This window comes from Osmia bicornis, chromosome 5 (genome assembly GCF_907164935.1).
Source record: "Osmia bicornis bicornis chromosome 5, iOsmBic2.1, whole genome shotgun sequence".
NCBI classification, from domain to species: domain Eukaryota; kingdom Metazoa; phylum Arthropoda; class Insecta; order Hymenoptera; family Megachilidae; genus Osmia; species Osmia bicornis.
This window is the reverse complement of record NC_060220.1, coordinates 343,330-360,033: the sequence shown is the minus strand read 5'-3', so window position 1 is coordinate 360,033 and position 16,704 is coordinate 343,330. Positions and strand designations below refer to the sequence as shown.

The 16,704-nt window shown below is 43.5% G+C and overlaps 2 protein-coding genes and 2 long non-coding RNA genes across 5 annotated transcripts in view; 3 read left to right on the top strand and 1 right to left on the bottom strand.

The window, feature by feature from the left end:
- Positions 1-194: 194 nt before the first annotated feature.
- LOC123987808 lies at positions 195-1,201 on the top strand. The gene is made up of 4 exons (XR_006829413.1): positions 195-283; positions 358-474; positions 562-699; positions 975-1,201. It is a non-coding gene; the product is annotated as an uncharacterized LOC123987808 (long non-coding RNA).
- Positions 1,202-1,791: 590 nt separating this feature from the next.
- Positions 1,792-16,704, bottom strand: part of LOC114882729 (transcriptional regulator ERG homolog) — a 30,428-nt gene continuing 15,515 nt past the window's right edge. The window contains exons 3-6 of one of the 2 annotated variants that reach the window (XM_029199693.2): positions 15,108-15,167; positions 8,039-8,098; positions 5,929-6,166; positions 1,792-4,757 (exon numbers count right to left, since the gene is read on the bottom strand). In XM_029199693.2, the coding sequence (XP_029055526.1) occupies positions 4,421-4,757; positions 5,929-6,166; positions 8,039-8,098; positions 15,108-15,167 (695 nt within the window). In that variant the 3' untranslated portion in view covers positions 1,792-4,420. The remainder of the gene's footprint in view (positions 4,758-5,928; positions 6,167-8,038; positions 8,099-15,107; positions 15,168-16,704) is intronic. The other variant, XM_029199694.2, reaches the window with a different exon arrangement.
- LOC123987807 lies at positions 6,067-10,868 on the top strand. The gene is made up of 9 exons (XR_006829412.1): positions 6,067-6,158; positions 6,275-6,356; positions 6,465-6,744; positions 6,831-7,063; positions 7,959-8,051; positions 8,751-9,018; positions 9,180-9,283; positions 9,363-9,467; positions 10,589-10,868. It is a non-coding gene; the product is annotated as an uncharacterized LOC123987807 (long non-coding RNA).
- The window catches only part of LOC114882728 (protein SCAI), a 35,814-nt gene continuing 30,052 nt past the window's right edge, over positions 10,943-16,704 (top strand). Inside the window, exons 1-2 of the mRNA XM_029199692.2 lie at positions 10,943-11,480; positions 11,549-11,664. The gene's annotated coding sequence lies outside the window, so the exon portion shown is untranslated. The remainder of the gene's footprint in view (positions 11,481-11,548; positions 11,665-16,704) is intronic.

The window sequence follows — 16,704 nt, the reverse complement described above, 5'->3', positions numbered from 1 at the left end:
TCATCGTTATTATTATAAAGCGTTCATAAAATCATCCCAATAATAACGATCGAGATAATTGTTCATAACTGATAATCTTTTCCGTGCTTTTCCAATTATCGGAAAATGTTCAGTTGTGAAAATTTGAAATGTTCATAGTATATCGATTCACAAGTGACAACTTTTGAGAAAAAATTTTTAGTCATATTTTCATGCGTATAGGAACTTCTAGTATTTCAATGTTGGCTCTCGAGCTAGGGAACAGTAGTGCCCTCGTATACTTTTAAAACGTGGTTCCTGAAAGGTATGGAATAATTCTTGTTTTATTTTATTTTGTTAATCATTGCTTAATAAATGAAACATTTATTGTTTAAATAGATAATAATTTCGAATAGCTGTACTTTGGGAGACCTGCAAGCTTTGAAATTACGTATATCATTGATTTGCGCGGATAACCATTACTGCTTTTGATTATCGCACCATGGACCGATTCAGGTATCGCATATTACCGTTATTATTCCAAAGTTACAAGTAATTATGTTAGATCGTTACACGTCTGCTAATTCTGATCGGTATTATTAGATCTTTACCTTCAAGAACATTTGCAAGAAGAATCTATTCAAAATATGGCGGTGTATTTGGAAGGAAATACTCCAAGTGGCTGAAATCACGCGTGACTCATAAATAAACTACTACTTACAGGAAAGCTGCAAAGAAATGGTAATTCTACAATTATTCAAATAGTAACTTACAATATAAACAAAATTCATTTTGGGAAGTATTTCTAAATGTTACTGCAAATATATATATATGAGGGGTGGATTTAGAATTCTTACTGGGGGGGGGGGGGGGCAAGCATCTAAAAATATATCATTGAATCTTTCTTCCACGATTTTAAATTTGTTTATATCTTCAATTTAAATGCCATTTGCAACAAAATAAATTGACAGTACTAGTCACTATTTAATTACTGATCAAGATTTTTTAAAACACAGTCTACCATTTGCTGCTTCCCAAAAATACAAAGAGAAAAGGGGTTAAAGCGTCGATTGGTTTCGCTCAGCCGGTGCCTTTATCAAGACCCGACTCTTCACCTACTGTAATAACCGTACACAGAGAAGATCAGAGGGTCGTACCGCTTAGGTAAGTGGTAGCGTGAAGGACGCGTGTAGGTGTAAGTGGAGGTGGCGGTGGTAGCAGGCGAAGAAGGTTTGAGGGTAGAAGCTCGGGGTCGAGAAGGAGGAGAAGGAGGAGGAGGAGTAAGAGGAGGAGGAGGAGGAGGAGGAGGAGGAGGAGGTGGAGGACGAGAAGGAACAGCGCGGGCGCTGATTGGTAGCAGAATCGATTAGCCGAGCCGAGCTAAACCGGCATCGCTTCGGCGACGCCACGAATTTCCCGAATGGGGGTTTCCCGTTGGGGCGGGCCCGAATCCAGGGAATACCCGGCGTTCACCATGGCAACCCGACCAATTCGCCAACCGCCGACAACCAAGGATGACCTACCGTGTGTTGCTTACTTTTTTTTCTTCCTCCTTTTTATTTTTTCCATTCACACCCCGTCCCTCCGTCCACTATTTCCCTTCCGCGCAGTCCCTCAATCCGCTTCTCGTTCCGTTGCCATCCTTTGTGTCCGTTCCTCCTTTACCTTTGTCTTTTTTTTTCAGGTTTCGTTTACGCTTCAAGAATGAAAGAGAAGTAGAGTCTTCCTCTTCAACTTGAGCGCAAAGCTTGTGCACCTAGTACTTGTCCCACGAATCTATGCGCGACCTGTGTACTTACGTATACGAGTGCACAGATACCATAGAGAGCCACATTGATTTTGCCGACGACTGATACAACCCCGTCGGCACGTTTAATTAGAACATGGCGACTTTAATACAAGCGCACGACAACAAGAACAACAACAGCGCCCCTTCCCACCCACCGCACTCTTCTGCTCGGCCTCTTCGCCATCTTGCTTGCTCTTCGTTCGTTTTCCATCATCTTCAATTTCTTCGCGCAGAAAGGAAACAACCCGCATCTTTCGATCAAGGTCTTCGCCATCTCTCGCAGTTCGAAGGGGTCGCTTATCTACCTAGCCTACGCGGTCTATGCTAGAGCCAGACACCCCTCGTCCACCCTCTCATCCATCATCCTCAGCTTCGTCATCGTTACGATCATCGTTCTGTATTCCAGTTTAAGAATCACGCCTCTGCCATGCACGCTACACTCGTTCCAAATTTTCTGTCTCTTTGTACGTTCTATTTTTCTCAATCTCACGTTACTCTTTTGCACAGGCAGGCACACGGAATCACACGTTGAAATACATCCTCGCGCTAAGACTATAATCCCTACACGCCTACGCTACACATGAAAACACCCTATCTACATTAGAGCCCGTCGACGTTCCATGAAGCCATCTCGTTGGAGAGCAACATCTTGGAGAACCATCGTTACGGTGTACCCCATGGAACGGCCGACGGTTGGTATACTAAATTGTTAGAGTAATTCTAGGGATGCTTACGAATGGTATGATACAGTATACGACTTAAGAAATAACTTGCTTCTTCGACAGAGGTACACCTTTCCAACGGGGTAGGTCGCCGTCGGATCAGTGCCCGATGGATCGCCGTCTGCTCTCGATCCACCGTTGCGGTTCCCAGGGATTCCTGGAGACCTACCCCTTGCATTTGTACATAGATAGAGCGACCGCATCTCTTGGCTATGGTCGGTGAGAAACGACGGTGAACGCGGCTCGGGATTTTTGATATGACTCGACTTGTTGTACTTTATCAATGTAGCCTCGCCATGGACCGACGGACACGCGCGGCTCGATCCAGGTTTGCATTCTGTTTCAATCAATTTTCTCTTTTTGTTTATACTGTGCCACTTTACTGTTGCTTCTCTTACCAGGTACTAGATACGAACTCGACGAAATGAAGAATTCTTAAAAAAGAGGGGGCAAGATGAAGAGAAAATGAAACTTCCTGGTTGAATTCTAATCAACGTAGAAATTTCGTTGGTCGCTCGCGGTTAACACCTTATCTACCTTTATATAAATAAAAGTAAGATTTTCTTAATTTTATTATTTTCATCGAGTCAGAAGCGAATCAGGAGTTTGTTAAGTGCTTTTCAACTGTCGATTGATAAGGTGTTAATTCACACACGCATACACACAGTCCCGAGTAACACTGAAACACGTTAGCGCGAACTTCGTTGTAAAATTGTTGCGCGTGGCATAGAGAACGTATGAGAACCGTAGTGTGTCCTTTGAATGTGCGCCAACTACGAGCAGCGTGTCTCGCGATGATTTTCACGAACGACGACATGCGGTTTCTCTATCTACACTTCGTTATGTAACAAATAAGTTAAAAGAGTTTATAATACACGCATTACTCTTGGCCCGAATCGAACATGGACACATTTTTATCAACGGAACGTTCTTCTTGCTTTTTTGGAGTTCAATTAATTGTCATGTTTGATTAGATCGATCGAACGATAAAAAAAAAAAGAGTTGTCTACGCGTCAAAATGAGCAGCATGTTCGATTCCATCCAGTCGGAAATGCCGACGTTCCTCAGCGGAAGTACGCCGGTTTGTTATTAGTGTACAAGGCGACGTCTTCTCGGACAGGATAATTCTCGACACACGATTTATTTTCTCTTGCAATGGATCAGAAACGAATAGAAAATCAAGGTTCGTGAATTTTTGACAGACTCTTTCCGTTTGCGTAAAGTAATTCATGTATAGTTTCTAACTGATATTCGTTTCAAACGCCGAAGAGATAAAACGATTGACGAGAATAGTCTTGCGAACGTACCCTGTACTTACGTAATCCATTATATTGTATGTACAACGTTCTTACAATAATTCGAGCGTACCGTCGGCCATGAACGGATGCATCTGGAACAGTCGATCCACGTTGGTCAACTTGCTGCCAAGGAAGTGGATCGAATGATCGCGACAGGAAGGATGCTTGCGTTGATCGGTTCTGTCGTTTAATCTGTCCACCTGCGCTTTGAAACTTGTTCCTTCTGCAAGTTTAGTAGATGACAATCAATTCATAGTGTCACTGTTTATTTATCCAGGTCTAATCTGCACGTCGACTATCAATGAAGCTCACCGAAATGAAAATTACATTGAACATTTGAAATGAGAAAATCAATCCTTGACGCATTGAATGCTACGAGGAGCACCGGTGACAGGTATCAGAAATTTAATAAAATTCAACAGTTAAAAGATAAAGAAATTGTAAAAAAGAAAATCTTTTTTTAGTATAACAGAGGACACTCGATCAACGACACCCATCGAACGAGCCATGAACGATCCCATTCCGAAATACGATCATTGTTGGGATACACAGGCCGACGGCACAGGTTGACCGCGATGGCGACGGTCTTTGAATTCTCTTGGTAGAAAGTTTTAACGTGGCGTACCCAGGGCGCCCCAGTGTTCGGCGGTGGGTCATGCGTAATGGGGATAGGTGCCCAGATGAGGCGGCACATGGCCTGAGGCCGTGTGGTGTCCCGCGTACAGGTTGGCACCTGGACTCGTGGACCAGTAGCTGGAGGCTGATTGGAACAGTCCTCCTGGAACGGAGACCGACACCGAGGCGGCCGGTGGTGGCATGAGGTTCAATTTAGCGTGCCCGTAACCGGACATGAACAACTCGCTCTGGTATTTGTACGCGGCTGGGTCCGCGGCTGCTGGTTGAGTCGCCGCTGCCAGACCCTGGAAGTCGAATTTGTACGCGTACCTCTTGCCGTGGACCTTCGTCATGATGTTCTTGTCGTAGTAGTACCTGCAAATAGAAGAAGAGGATGGTTGCGGGCTGGGTAGACACGGAGGTCCATGAGGAGCGTTCAGGGAGCCGTTAATGGAGTCAGCTGACGTTACACTCTTATGTACGCGAAGAGGCTCGAGTGTGTAAATGGTTGCGTTTAATCAGCAGCCTGCCAAGTAGTATAAAGCGTTATAATCAGAATGTCTTTCCGCATCAAGTGAAAGGTACAAATCAATGGCTCCACGCCTCGCGTAATCTTTTATAGGACAATCATCCTTGTCATCCGTTCCTTTCAACGAAACATAAAGTCAAGACGTATAGGAGAAAGGATATTCGTATATGCCATAAGCGAACCCTTACTTCACCACGAAGCTTTGCACGTTCTATGAGATACGATCGAGCAAAGTCCGCGGACGCGTTCTGCCATAAAGTCGCGATTTACGAAGCCGACGGGAAACGGGGAGAGTCGTAAAAATCCCGCTCAACCACGGAGTCTTATTTAATAAATTCCATTTGCCAGCGTCGATAACGGCTCTGCTTCCGCAACGACGGAAACGCTTTTCATTTTTGTTGTTGCTCTTTTTTTTTATTTTTTCGTCGAGTTACCGTGCGGCTTGCAAACTTCTCACCCATCACGAGGTGGAGGGCGGAGAGACGGAGAGAAAATAGAGAGAGAGTCGAGCAGTCTCGCGTAATATAATCAGTCGATCTGATCGAAAAATAATAGCCGCGTCTGCCGTCGGTCTGACTGTCGGTGATTGAAATTTCTCTCCCCTGCTTTCCATCCTCCTACCCTCCACGGTTACTCGTACCGTTTCGTTCAACGAATTTACTTTCTCCTCGGTATCCTCCACGTCTGCCCGTTAAATATTGACGTTTTGCCACGTTTCTGCCATTCGACGATGAGGTTTGACAAGTACACTGTCGCGGTAGTCACCAGCCACCGGCGACGCGAACGTCATTTCATTATAAGTACAATTATAAAACAAGAGGAGAAAGAGTATTCTGAACTAGATTGATATTTTATTAACGATGTATTTAATCTTTTTTAAAGTTTCTTTTTCAGGTGTGTACTATTAATCCTTGGAGGATGGTTATTCCGCGTGACACTTACTAGGTCAGTATGACACCTCTTACGAGGTGTGAGGATTCAAGAAATCATCGATTGAAATATAAACGTTGTACTCACCTCAAAGCCCTCGACAATTTGTCGTAATTCATGTTAGGCTTGGACTTCCTTTCGCCCCAACGTCTCGCCACCTCGTCAGGGTCAGTCAACTTGAATTCGCCGTTTGTTCCTTCCCACGTAATACACGCTGCGTTACTCGAATCTGACAGTAGCTCGAGTAAGAATTGCCACAGTTGAATCTGACCGGAACCGGAGCTCGCCAGACGGCTGCTCGTCGCTCCAAACATTTGGTAGGGATCTAGAAAATCATCCACGTATTTGGATGTCAGAAGCATACGAACAAGAAATATATTCTCATGGAAACAGTGAACTACTTCATTGCATTTTCTTTTTTTTTTAATTGTAGGACTTTAAGATCGTTGAGACGGAGACCTTGGAATTTTAGTCTCATCTTTAACATTTGTTTGTCGAAACAATACAACATCAGGGTAAATTTTTTTCTTCCTCATTCGAGAGAATGCAATTTCTTTTTCTTTTTTTTTTTTTCTCGTATTTCCCTCGAACATATACCTATCCATTACATGGTTGTTTCCCAGTGCTCCCTGTATCACCCTTTAAAAGCCTTACAATGCGTCATCACCGTCGTTCGCTACTGCTCAGACCTGGAGTGCCCTACAACCGTACAAAAGGATATAATCGCAACCCTACAATAGAATAGAGTTCGTTTGGATCATAATAATTTCAATTGAAGGAAGGAACGAGCGAACGAACGAACGACGGAGTGGTTCAAAGGGCGTGCGCGAATGTCTTCTGAGAGAACGAACACTGTTCAACTGAGCATCGCGTTCTTTTATTTTTTCCTATGAGCTAAATATGGTAAATCCATGATTTCTTTTCTCAAAATATTATCCAATATTCGCATTTTTAGATTAATTCTTGTAAAATGTGAAATATGCTTTCAGACATCGAAGTAGGAAGCAGCTATCAACGTGCACGAAGAGGAACAATAGTGGACGGATAGAATCGCTGAGATTTCAACCACGATTGCTTCGAGACTACCATAAAAATACATTTCACCGATTATGATAGGGGACAGACGTATGGGGATGGTTGGTGAATTGCCGGACCTCAAAGGTCGTTTTTGCCCGATGAATCCCCTGAACGTGTGGCGGAGTGATCGCCTTTCGATCGAACGGTAATTCACTTACAAGTTAATAATGGCAAAGGGGCGCGGTACACCCATTTATCCATTCGACGAGGAGGAATCGAACGGAGGAATCGTGAAACGCTACTGTTTCCTCGAATCAACCGACCAAGAAAACAGCCAGAGATATCACTGACCCTGTTCGAACTTTCAACGTCTACTTATTCTTTTCAACGTTCCTTCTATTCCAATGAGAATTTACAGCCATTTGCATGGTAGCCAGGTTTTCATGAATTTTCTATTCACCCTCTGTTCTATGCAAATGAAATCTAAACCGTGGTAAACTTTCGTTTGCGAATTAGATGATAATGATATGCTGGTTTTAGGTTTATAGATGGAAAAATCAAGTATAATATATTCAATACTATTTGTAATTACGTTTTGTAATGTTAAGTAGATTAGGTTCCTCCTCGGCAATCGGTTCATAATTTTTCATATTTTTCTAATGATAGGGACGGTTTCGTGGAGACTGGTCACGAGCCACTTATTTGAAGCTATTGATCAGTCGGAAGGAGTAATTTTTGGGCGTGGCGTTGAAAAGTCAGACCGGGAACGAGGGAGCTCTGCGTGATTAGCGACGAACGTAATAATCGTGAAGGTCATTCCGTGCAATTGCTTTGGCAAAATCGTCGTCGATTGGGACACGCATGAACGCTCGCTTTTGTATAGGCTGTCATCATTTTCTTCCTTTTTGCACGATTCTGTATACCTATAGTTACTTTTCCTAATTGACCGACAATGGTACGCTAAACGATTAATAGATCATAGATTTTTCATTGTCGAAGCGTTATAATTCTTCAGAATATTGTAACTACATTTATTATTTATTATTTATTATTTATTATTTATTATTTATTATTTATTATTTATTATTTATTATTTACAGGAACATCAAGAGTGATGGCTGTTTCATTTAAAAAATGGTGTAGTGCTTTAACTTCTCAAAAATATCTACCTACTACATACCAGGCTGCCTGAGGTGGGTGTGCGTGTCCAATGCTGACTTGGATAAGCTGCTTCCGTATCCTGTAAAAGAATAGTTAGGAATTTACACGACTCGTCTTTCGTAATCTATAGACTCTTAGAAATATCGTTCAGTACTCTGCTAATAACAATTTGTCTTTGGCCTTTATTTCGAAAAAGAAATATTGCATTGATCGCTGTTATTTTTAACATTCTTAATTTTCATTGTAACGTTTGCTTCCGCAATCTCAGAAGCGCGAGATGCCGAGAAAATCGTCGGTTCGTCGAAGATGAAAAAGTACAAGCTCGGTCGAGCGTTAGAATCCGTTAGAGAGGATTTCCGTGTAGGCAAACACGGGGCTGAGTGGTCCGTATACGTTTCTCCCCTGCTTCACGTTTCATCGACGTTTCGTTTCCTTTCCTTCGCCTTATCAAGCTTGCCTCCTCTTCGCCTGGTACGTGTGAGCAACCGTGGAAACATGCCCACTGGTCACGTTCGCGCCACTCTGCAATCTGTTTAAGGCACAATGCTCCTTAATTTCGCCTCGTTATATACACTCGTTACGGGAAATCCCCTCTGTCGTTCGGTAATCGAGAAGCAACTATTTCGTATTAGAAGACTCGAGATAAATTGAATATTAACCCATTGATAGTGAAAAATTTAATTTTTTAAATTTTCCATCATTCTTGTACTGATTTTGTTAATTTTTTTCAGTCGTCACTATAAGAGCATTCGAGGAGCTAGTTCGTAGAAGGCAGATGCTACCTCTAAATAGCAGTTGGTGTCCGCTGTGTTAAACAATTTGATTTCGTGTCTGATTGGGACGCGGGACAACCTTGGTCGAGGGTCTGGAACGCGACGCCTCGGGTCCAGGTCGTGGGGTCCTCCGCAATCAGTATAGCCGTGGGGCTACCAGTTAGTCCCTGTCAGAAGACCAACTCTGACATTATGATAACAAGAAGCTCCAACGTGGAATGTCTATGTAAGCTAAGTTGCTTTTCATTTTTTTCCACAGTAAAGCTATGATTGTTTAAAAATTAATTGTTGATATAAGGAGCAGCTGGTACACTGTTGTTAGGCATTAAGGTTTGGAAAAAGCAAGCGAGCACCTGCTCAGGATACTGATTTGCATTCCTTTTCCAGCTGTTTCGCATAAGTGCATTGATTATGTATGAACTGAAAGAAAAGGAACGAGGCACGTGGACTTTGAAATTTTACATTATAATTCATAAACCATTAAGTTATCGGTACGTAGCTAAATTTTTTAATAATTCATCTTTAAATTACATTTTCATTAATGAGCATTATTTTTAATAATAATTGCAGCTATTAAAATTTTCCTGAACGAATCAACCGTGTCACCTGTAACAATCCCTCGGGTACAACTCTGTTCATAACAAGTTTACGAATGAAAGCAAGTAAAGGCAAGATGTAAGTACATATAAACTTGTTCGCTGAAGTGTCGAGGTCAGTAGCGCGCGGAGCTGCACACGTACGTACATATATGTACATTGGACTTGTGTCACCTCGAATCGACGTGTTCCTATTGTCACGTGTATATCTGCGCATTCACGAGCAATTACTCGGGGCGGGGTAATCCCGTTACGCAGCGTACAGCTTCCTCTTCTCGAGGGAGGATCAAAGGATCCGCTATTCCGAGCTGCTGCACTCTTTGGCCGCGTACACAATGCTACTCAGCAGGGCCTGAAGAAGGGAGAGAACACCAGCGTTCCCTACGAGTCGTTCCTTGACTCGGAAAAACCTTTGGGCAATTTCCAAATGCGTGGTAATCTCGCATCGTCGCTCAATTATCCTTATCCTTGCGTCATTTTTGGGAATTTGAAAACGATTTAAAAAAAAAAAAAAATGGGAACATTCAGCATTCTTCTTCCGTTAATTGTTTCGAAGAGAAGATGAAAACTGGGTACGCGAAGCGGCATAATAGGGAGACTTAAACCGCAATAAAGTTATTTACGAGAAGCCGAGGGAGGATGGACTGAACTGTTATCGCGGAAAGGATCAGAATCGCGGGAAACGTCGAAAGATTACATCTATTTCGTAGGATGCGTGAAAGCAAGAAAACGAGCGCGGCACGCAACTCGCTCTTTAAAGGCGAATCGTTGCGGCCCCTGCATCGCGTATACGTAATCGCCTTGCGCGTTACAGCTCGATCTTTTTTTCCCGGTAAAGTCGCGATTAATCATAATTAAGCAATTGCCGTTTCGTGTAGAATTTTCCCCGACGCGCGTCGGTATGCGTCTACCCTTACGTGTCGCGCGTCAATGAAAATAATTAAAAAATTACGAGCGTTATGAAAATGTTGATCAAACAGGGTAGTATAAATTGTTGCAATTCCTTATGTTTTTTAAATTCATTTCCTCGACGTTTGAATTACTTTGCGTGCGTAGCTCGCATGGTCTCACATGTTACGGGTCAATGGAAATGATGAAAAGTTATGAGATTTATTAGAATTTTAATCATTCGAGTATAAAGATTATTTTCTTCTCTACAATAATTTCTACATGAATTAATTGAAGTATCTCTTTCCTCAGCGTAACGATGATCCCTGTCAATCTTCTTCGAGGCATATCGCTGGAACATCCGGTCGAGACGGAACGAGTCACGTCGAAAACGGACCAATGGAATAATTTAATTGAGAGAACTGTGCATCACGGGCCAAAACGATCGGTTCAATCGTCTCTGAACAAGGTTAAAACAGTGGCACCCGCCGCTCTTATTTACGTCCGACAATAAGTCAATTCATCACTCTGCGATTTGACCTTAAGTGGTATCACTGACTCATACGCACACCCGTGTAGATCGTCGATCCTATTTCGGGCATAAATCAGCGGTGTCGTGCGACGGGCCGCGCCGCGCCGACCCGTGCGGTGCGTAATAATGAGCAAGCGAGCGTAGCACGCGACCCTTTAGTGTGTTGCTCGCTGAGAAACGAGTGGCTATGTAAGGTATCAGGGATTAGCCTGCTCGTGTGTTTCTACTTTAATCCTGAAAATATTGGACAATTCTCCTGCGTATCTGTCTGGCTAGAAGACACGAAGAATCCAGGAAGCAGAGAAAACCGAGCGGATCCAAAGTTCTGGCACGGGTTTAGACGACAGGGTGGCCGCCGACGGCCACGAAAACCCGGGGGACACGGATCGTGGGCAACAAGTCAGCGAGAAACGGCGCGTGACCAACACGTTCGCGCTGCCAGATTTACGGCAATAAAAATGGGCTACAACCAACGAACGATCCTGATGAAATTATAACTTCCTTCGATTTTCCATACGGCGTTCTCCTTCAACGAATCCTATTGTTCCCTCTACAAGCTTGGAAATCGATACACTCAAGTGGACAGCAATCATTTTTTCCCAATCTCTATTTTGTTCTTCGAACAATGACTTCTGTATAGAGGATTTGAGCGATTAGTTCAATTCGAATCAGGTGAGAAGCAGAATTCATGTTTGTTATAACTCTCTTCTATCTTTTTGCAATATACAAATATTTTGTAGTGCCTGAAGAACAATGAAAAGAAGGAAGTTTATCAACCTGGATCCATCAAGAAATTTCAGACTTGGTAAATCTACTTCAGCTCCAGACTACCCCCTTTTAAAGAAGCCTTCGAACGGTGAGTACATTTATCAACCTTTAAAATTTTTTAATCGAATCCACGACGATACTCGGTCCCAATGGTATGGGAAATAGTCTTTTCTTAGAAGAACTGTCTCAGGGCGTAGAATTTAGCCACAATATTATTCTTCTGGCGGCTACAATGCCGATGCGAGTAGGAAGCATGGAAGAAAGTTTCCCTGTAACATATTGGAAGGGTCGAAGGGACACGTCGAAGTCGCTGTCGCGGCTCGTATTGTGTCTTCTCGCTAGTACATACACGGCCACGTGCCTATGCGTGACACGTTCACGCATCGCTGCCTGGGTTTCTACTCTCTCTCCCTCGTATCGGCCCGTATTCATCTCTGATTCGTTGTTGGGGTGTGCACGGATTGCGTTTCCACTTTAACCGTGCGTCGTTGAACGTCTATCAAGGGTACACGAGCTGCATGCTACTTAATCCTCTGGACGACTGAACGTCAGCGAACGGGTCACTTTTGATTCACGGTAAAATAACATTGAAATCATTTTGAGAAATTTTAATTTCTTTTCTTTTCTTTAAGTTCACTCGATAAGCATAGAACGTTGTATCGAAAACGCAATTTCGTGCAAAAGGAAATCCTTGCCACGTTAAGATCCCTCGTTCGAGACAAGAATCCTTTTTCTTCGAGTGTACATTCGTCGTGTCGCGGTTCACGCTATGCGATAATTAGGAAACGATTAATTTCACTCGGCGTAACACGTCGTTACAAACAGGATTTGCTACAGCCGAGGCTTATCTGATGAACAAAAACATATTGCCGCGAGCACGAAAGCGTACCGAAGAAAAACGCTTAATTCGGAACGATAAAAAAGGCCCGTTGACGGAACGATTGCGTTGCAATTACGTTTCACTTTCCTTAACGCTTAATACGGCTTGATGGTACAATTTCATGGTACGTTTTAATTAGGAATCTCAACCAGGATGATACTATTTCTATTTCTATCTCTTCTCCAATTACCTCGAAACACCCATCAAACTTGTGCCAACATACCCTAACACCTTCTCGAAGGTAATCCATTCCTAATTCCCAATAAGTATCCCAAAGCTGAACCCTCTCCCTGTTTACTCACCTACGCACCCTTAAATCACAGCCTAATTTCAATTCAGCCGCGAATCGTGGTAACAGTTACGATCGCACTCTTTCGAACGTTTATTATCCCCGAAGGTCTTGGAATAGGGCTGGCGCGGAAGGGTGGTTACCTATGGTGTCGAGGTGTATGATAGTCACGGCATACGTGATCAGGCGCGTGAGGCAACTGCCAAGGCACGCGCCGTGCCGGAGCACGTAATTATCATAGGGAAGTTAGGGTTGCCTTCAGACACATACACGTATACGTACACCTACACCTACACCTACACCTACACACATAGGGAAGGGAGGTCGAGGGTCGGTCGACTCGGGTCAGGAAGTCACGCGAGGAACACACTCGCGGCGAACGTGGAAACAGGGAGGAGTACTTTTATTGTTCTACCAGTTGTCTTAGCCGGTTTTCCTGGCCACTGGGCAGACCCGTTGAAAAGCCAGGTCGATATTCCAGCCTCGACGGGTCTGCCTTTTATCCAACCAACTTACCCCTCGCGTCACAGGGTTGTTGTCTCGATTCTATTCGCGTATTTGGGTGATCAGGTTTGGTCTTCCAGTCAGTTGGTATTAATTCGCGAATGGGTGCTAATATTTTCGCGGCGCTGTCATAGGAGGAGACAGTGATAAACCGCGGATCCGCGAGCTATGAATTAACACGTTCAAGATATCCGCGAACCGGTAATTCGAGCACGGCCATTAATGTTGTTCGAGTGTTTCCTACTCGAAACTGGCTGAATATTACACTCTGGTACATGCTTCTATCGCTGAAACGAACCACCGAGATCGTTCACGCGATTCTCCGAAGAAATTACAATTTTTCATTAAATTTATAAACGAACAGACTGTAACGTGTCTGCGGTGGTTGAAATTCGCGTTTGAAAATGATGCGACAGGGCGCACGTGCGAACGAGACCGTCAATTCTCTCTTTGATAACTGATCCATGGCGATTGCAATCTAACGAGGCGTCGAAACCACAAACCGTTTACATCAAATTGCCCCGGGCTAGGCCTCTGAACTCTGCGAAATGATTCTGTCGCTTTGTATTAATCTCGCCACTGTCAGAGATAGCATAATTTAGCATCATTTAGCGTACTCTTTTGTTTCAGGAGAATCTAATTATTATCAGCAGAGTATTATCTCTTTCCACCTTCCATATCGAAAGCTGATTTATGAACTATTATACATCTATTTAATATTTAAGAGCAAATTTTCTATATTTTCCAAAAAATCTTCTTAAAAACTCAAGGAAATATTTTAAAGATGATCAATCCATCGAGCTCAACTCAGCTCAAAAGCAAAGTGTACCACCTCTCCATCTTCCAAAATCATCGTTGAAAAGCAAAGAGAGCCAATCACGAGCCACGGTACCTTCATCTCAGCCGGTTAGACAAAGTCTAGTCAGGCAGGTGGTTGAGAGGCGAGAATCAAAGCGTTAATTCGCTCTTTGCTAGCTGATCCATGGCGTGGCGTTGGTTGTAAGCTGGCCAGGCGTGGCGAGGCCAGACCAGAAGCCGTTTATAACAAGTTGCCCGCGGGGCAGGCCCTGTGATCTCTGCTAGACGATTGCGTCGGTGTTGCTTGCGTTCACAGGGTGGGGTCCTGGTTGCCTCTCTCTTCCGTGTGTCGCTGTGCGGCCAAGCGTCTCTACACAGCCCCCAGGGCTTGTTCCCATCCCTTTCTCTTCCTCTTTCTCTTTCTCTTTCTCTTTCTCTTTCTCTCCATCTCGCTCGACGACAAAGGGGTCGCGGTTCAACGCGCCACAAAGCGCCGGGACGCCCAACCACCCCCGCGCTCTCTCTCTCACACCCACACACGTGAGCACAAAGCGAATTCTCGAACAAGCCAGAGAGTCGCGACGCGTGAACTTGCACCCAGAGGCGCCTCCGAGCACCCTTTAGCCGGGTGTATGTAGCGAATCGAGGACGAGGAGAAGGAAAATCTTCTGGAGAAGGAGACCACCTTCGTATCCGTGCATGCTACCCGATAAGATGGCAACGAATCATCGATCCGCCTTCTAGCGGTGTTTCTTTTCGATTGAAAACTGGGATTGCTCTATTTTTAGGAAGGACCAGTTCGCGATAGCGACTGCCTGCACTCTAGCGTAAAACGGTGTTGAATTTTTTTTACGAATGTTTTTCGACACTTTAGAAACTTATGGCAGGATAGTTTGAAGTTGCTTTTCAAAGTTAGCCTCTTGGCTTGCCCCCCTCTCTAGTCGGTATTCAACTACGATCGTAGATTTCTTTCAAGCCCTGAATCATTATTTTCAGCCCTTGAAAGCTTCGATAAGAATCGCTTGAAACATAAAATATAATTTTTCAAAAGTAAACTCACCCTGTCCAGGGGCTGGTGACGTGGCGTGGCTCCAGCCTCCTTTGTACGAGCTGCTGGCATCTGTAACGATAAGAAAACAATCAATTAGATACTAACAATCATGGAGCATATAAAAATCGGTACATATATACGAGTCGCAGAATGTTGAAAGGAGATATGCCACATTGATCGAGCCAAAGTGGGCAAAACATGGCACGTGTTACGAGCACTTCGTGATCCTCGCTCAAAGATTACTACTTCTTTTTTTTTAGGTCACGTTATTAGAAGACGTATACCGTTTGCAATTGCAAGGTAATCAGTACCAAGAATCGCGGTTGGTCGTAAAATATATCTGATAGCTGGTTTTCGAGCTGCTTTCGTCGGAAAACAATTTCTTAGGAAAATCTTTACGACACCCTAATGACAGGTCGTTCGCGAAATACTCCTTGATTTCTCCTTTTTAATCTTTCTTCTCTGATTATTAAACACGAACGTTGTTGGAAATTTTAATAAGTCTTTTGGAAAACAAAGAAATTTCATTCCAATTATAATTCTACGAATCATATGAAAATATTTATATGAAATATTCGTCTGGTTGATCCGTGTACCATGGTATTGCTTTCAAAAACACGGTACACATAGTGGTATAGACTTTTCTCTCGATCTTTGCCCGTAGTGTTTCCATCTGTGTCGGTGTGTTTGCAGACAGATATATTTTCATTTGGCAGTTATTGGCACGAGGGTGGCACCCGTGTGTACATACGTACAGCGGTACGTCATGCTCCTGCAGAAAGTCCAACGTCGTCGTCGTCGTCGTCTTTCTGTGCAAACAACGACTTTCGTGTACAAAACGACCCGACCTTTTCGTCGTTTACTGCCCCCTTCGTTTGATCTAGAGCCTACGGTCCATTAATACAGCCTCGAATTTCACGTTTTAGGAAAGTGGAGGGGTCTCAAGCATCGACACCTCTCGGGGGTTAATCTTCGATAGGCGAGAATCTTTTGCAAGTACATATAGAGATAGAAAGGGATGAAAATAAGGGTTATATTTTAATTCTTGGAGCAATCTTCAAAATTAAGGAGATAAAAGAATAAAATGTAAAGTACCATCCATCGCGCGAAGCACATCAAAATAAACCTATGTCCTACTTTCATCGATGCCCATTAAACACATCGGTTCGTCCTGAAATTCGGTGTGCAGTTCACTTATGCCACGTGGTCCCAGTAGGGATCATCATCACTCATCGTCGATCATCTCTGATCCACTCCATCGTCCACCAGATCGCTTAACACTCTCAGACCTAACCGAGCAATACTACACAATCTAGAGAGTTGGCAACTTTTTAAAAATACACAAATATTATTTTAGAGAGAGGCGAGGATCTGAATATAGTCGTTGGTAACAAAAGGGTTAAAAAACTGATTTGTTTCTGAGATCGTAGAAAGGAAGCCATTTTTAACCGGGAAGATGGAAAGCTGTATATTGGAACGGAGCCCTAAAATATGGTCCTATTAAAAATGTCGTCACTTAAATATCTTCCGGCTGTTTGTGCCGTACACAAAACCTGTAGACGTACCGGCGAACAGCATGGAAAGATTGGTGAACGCGGTGGTTCGT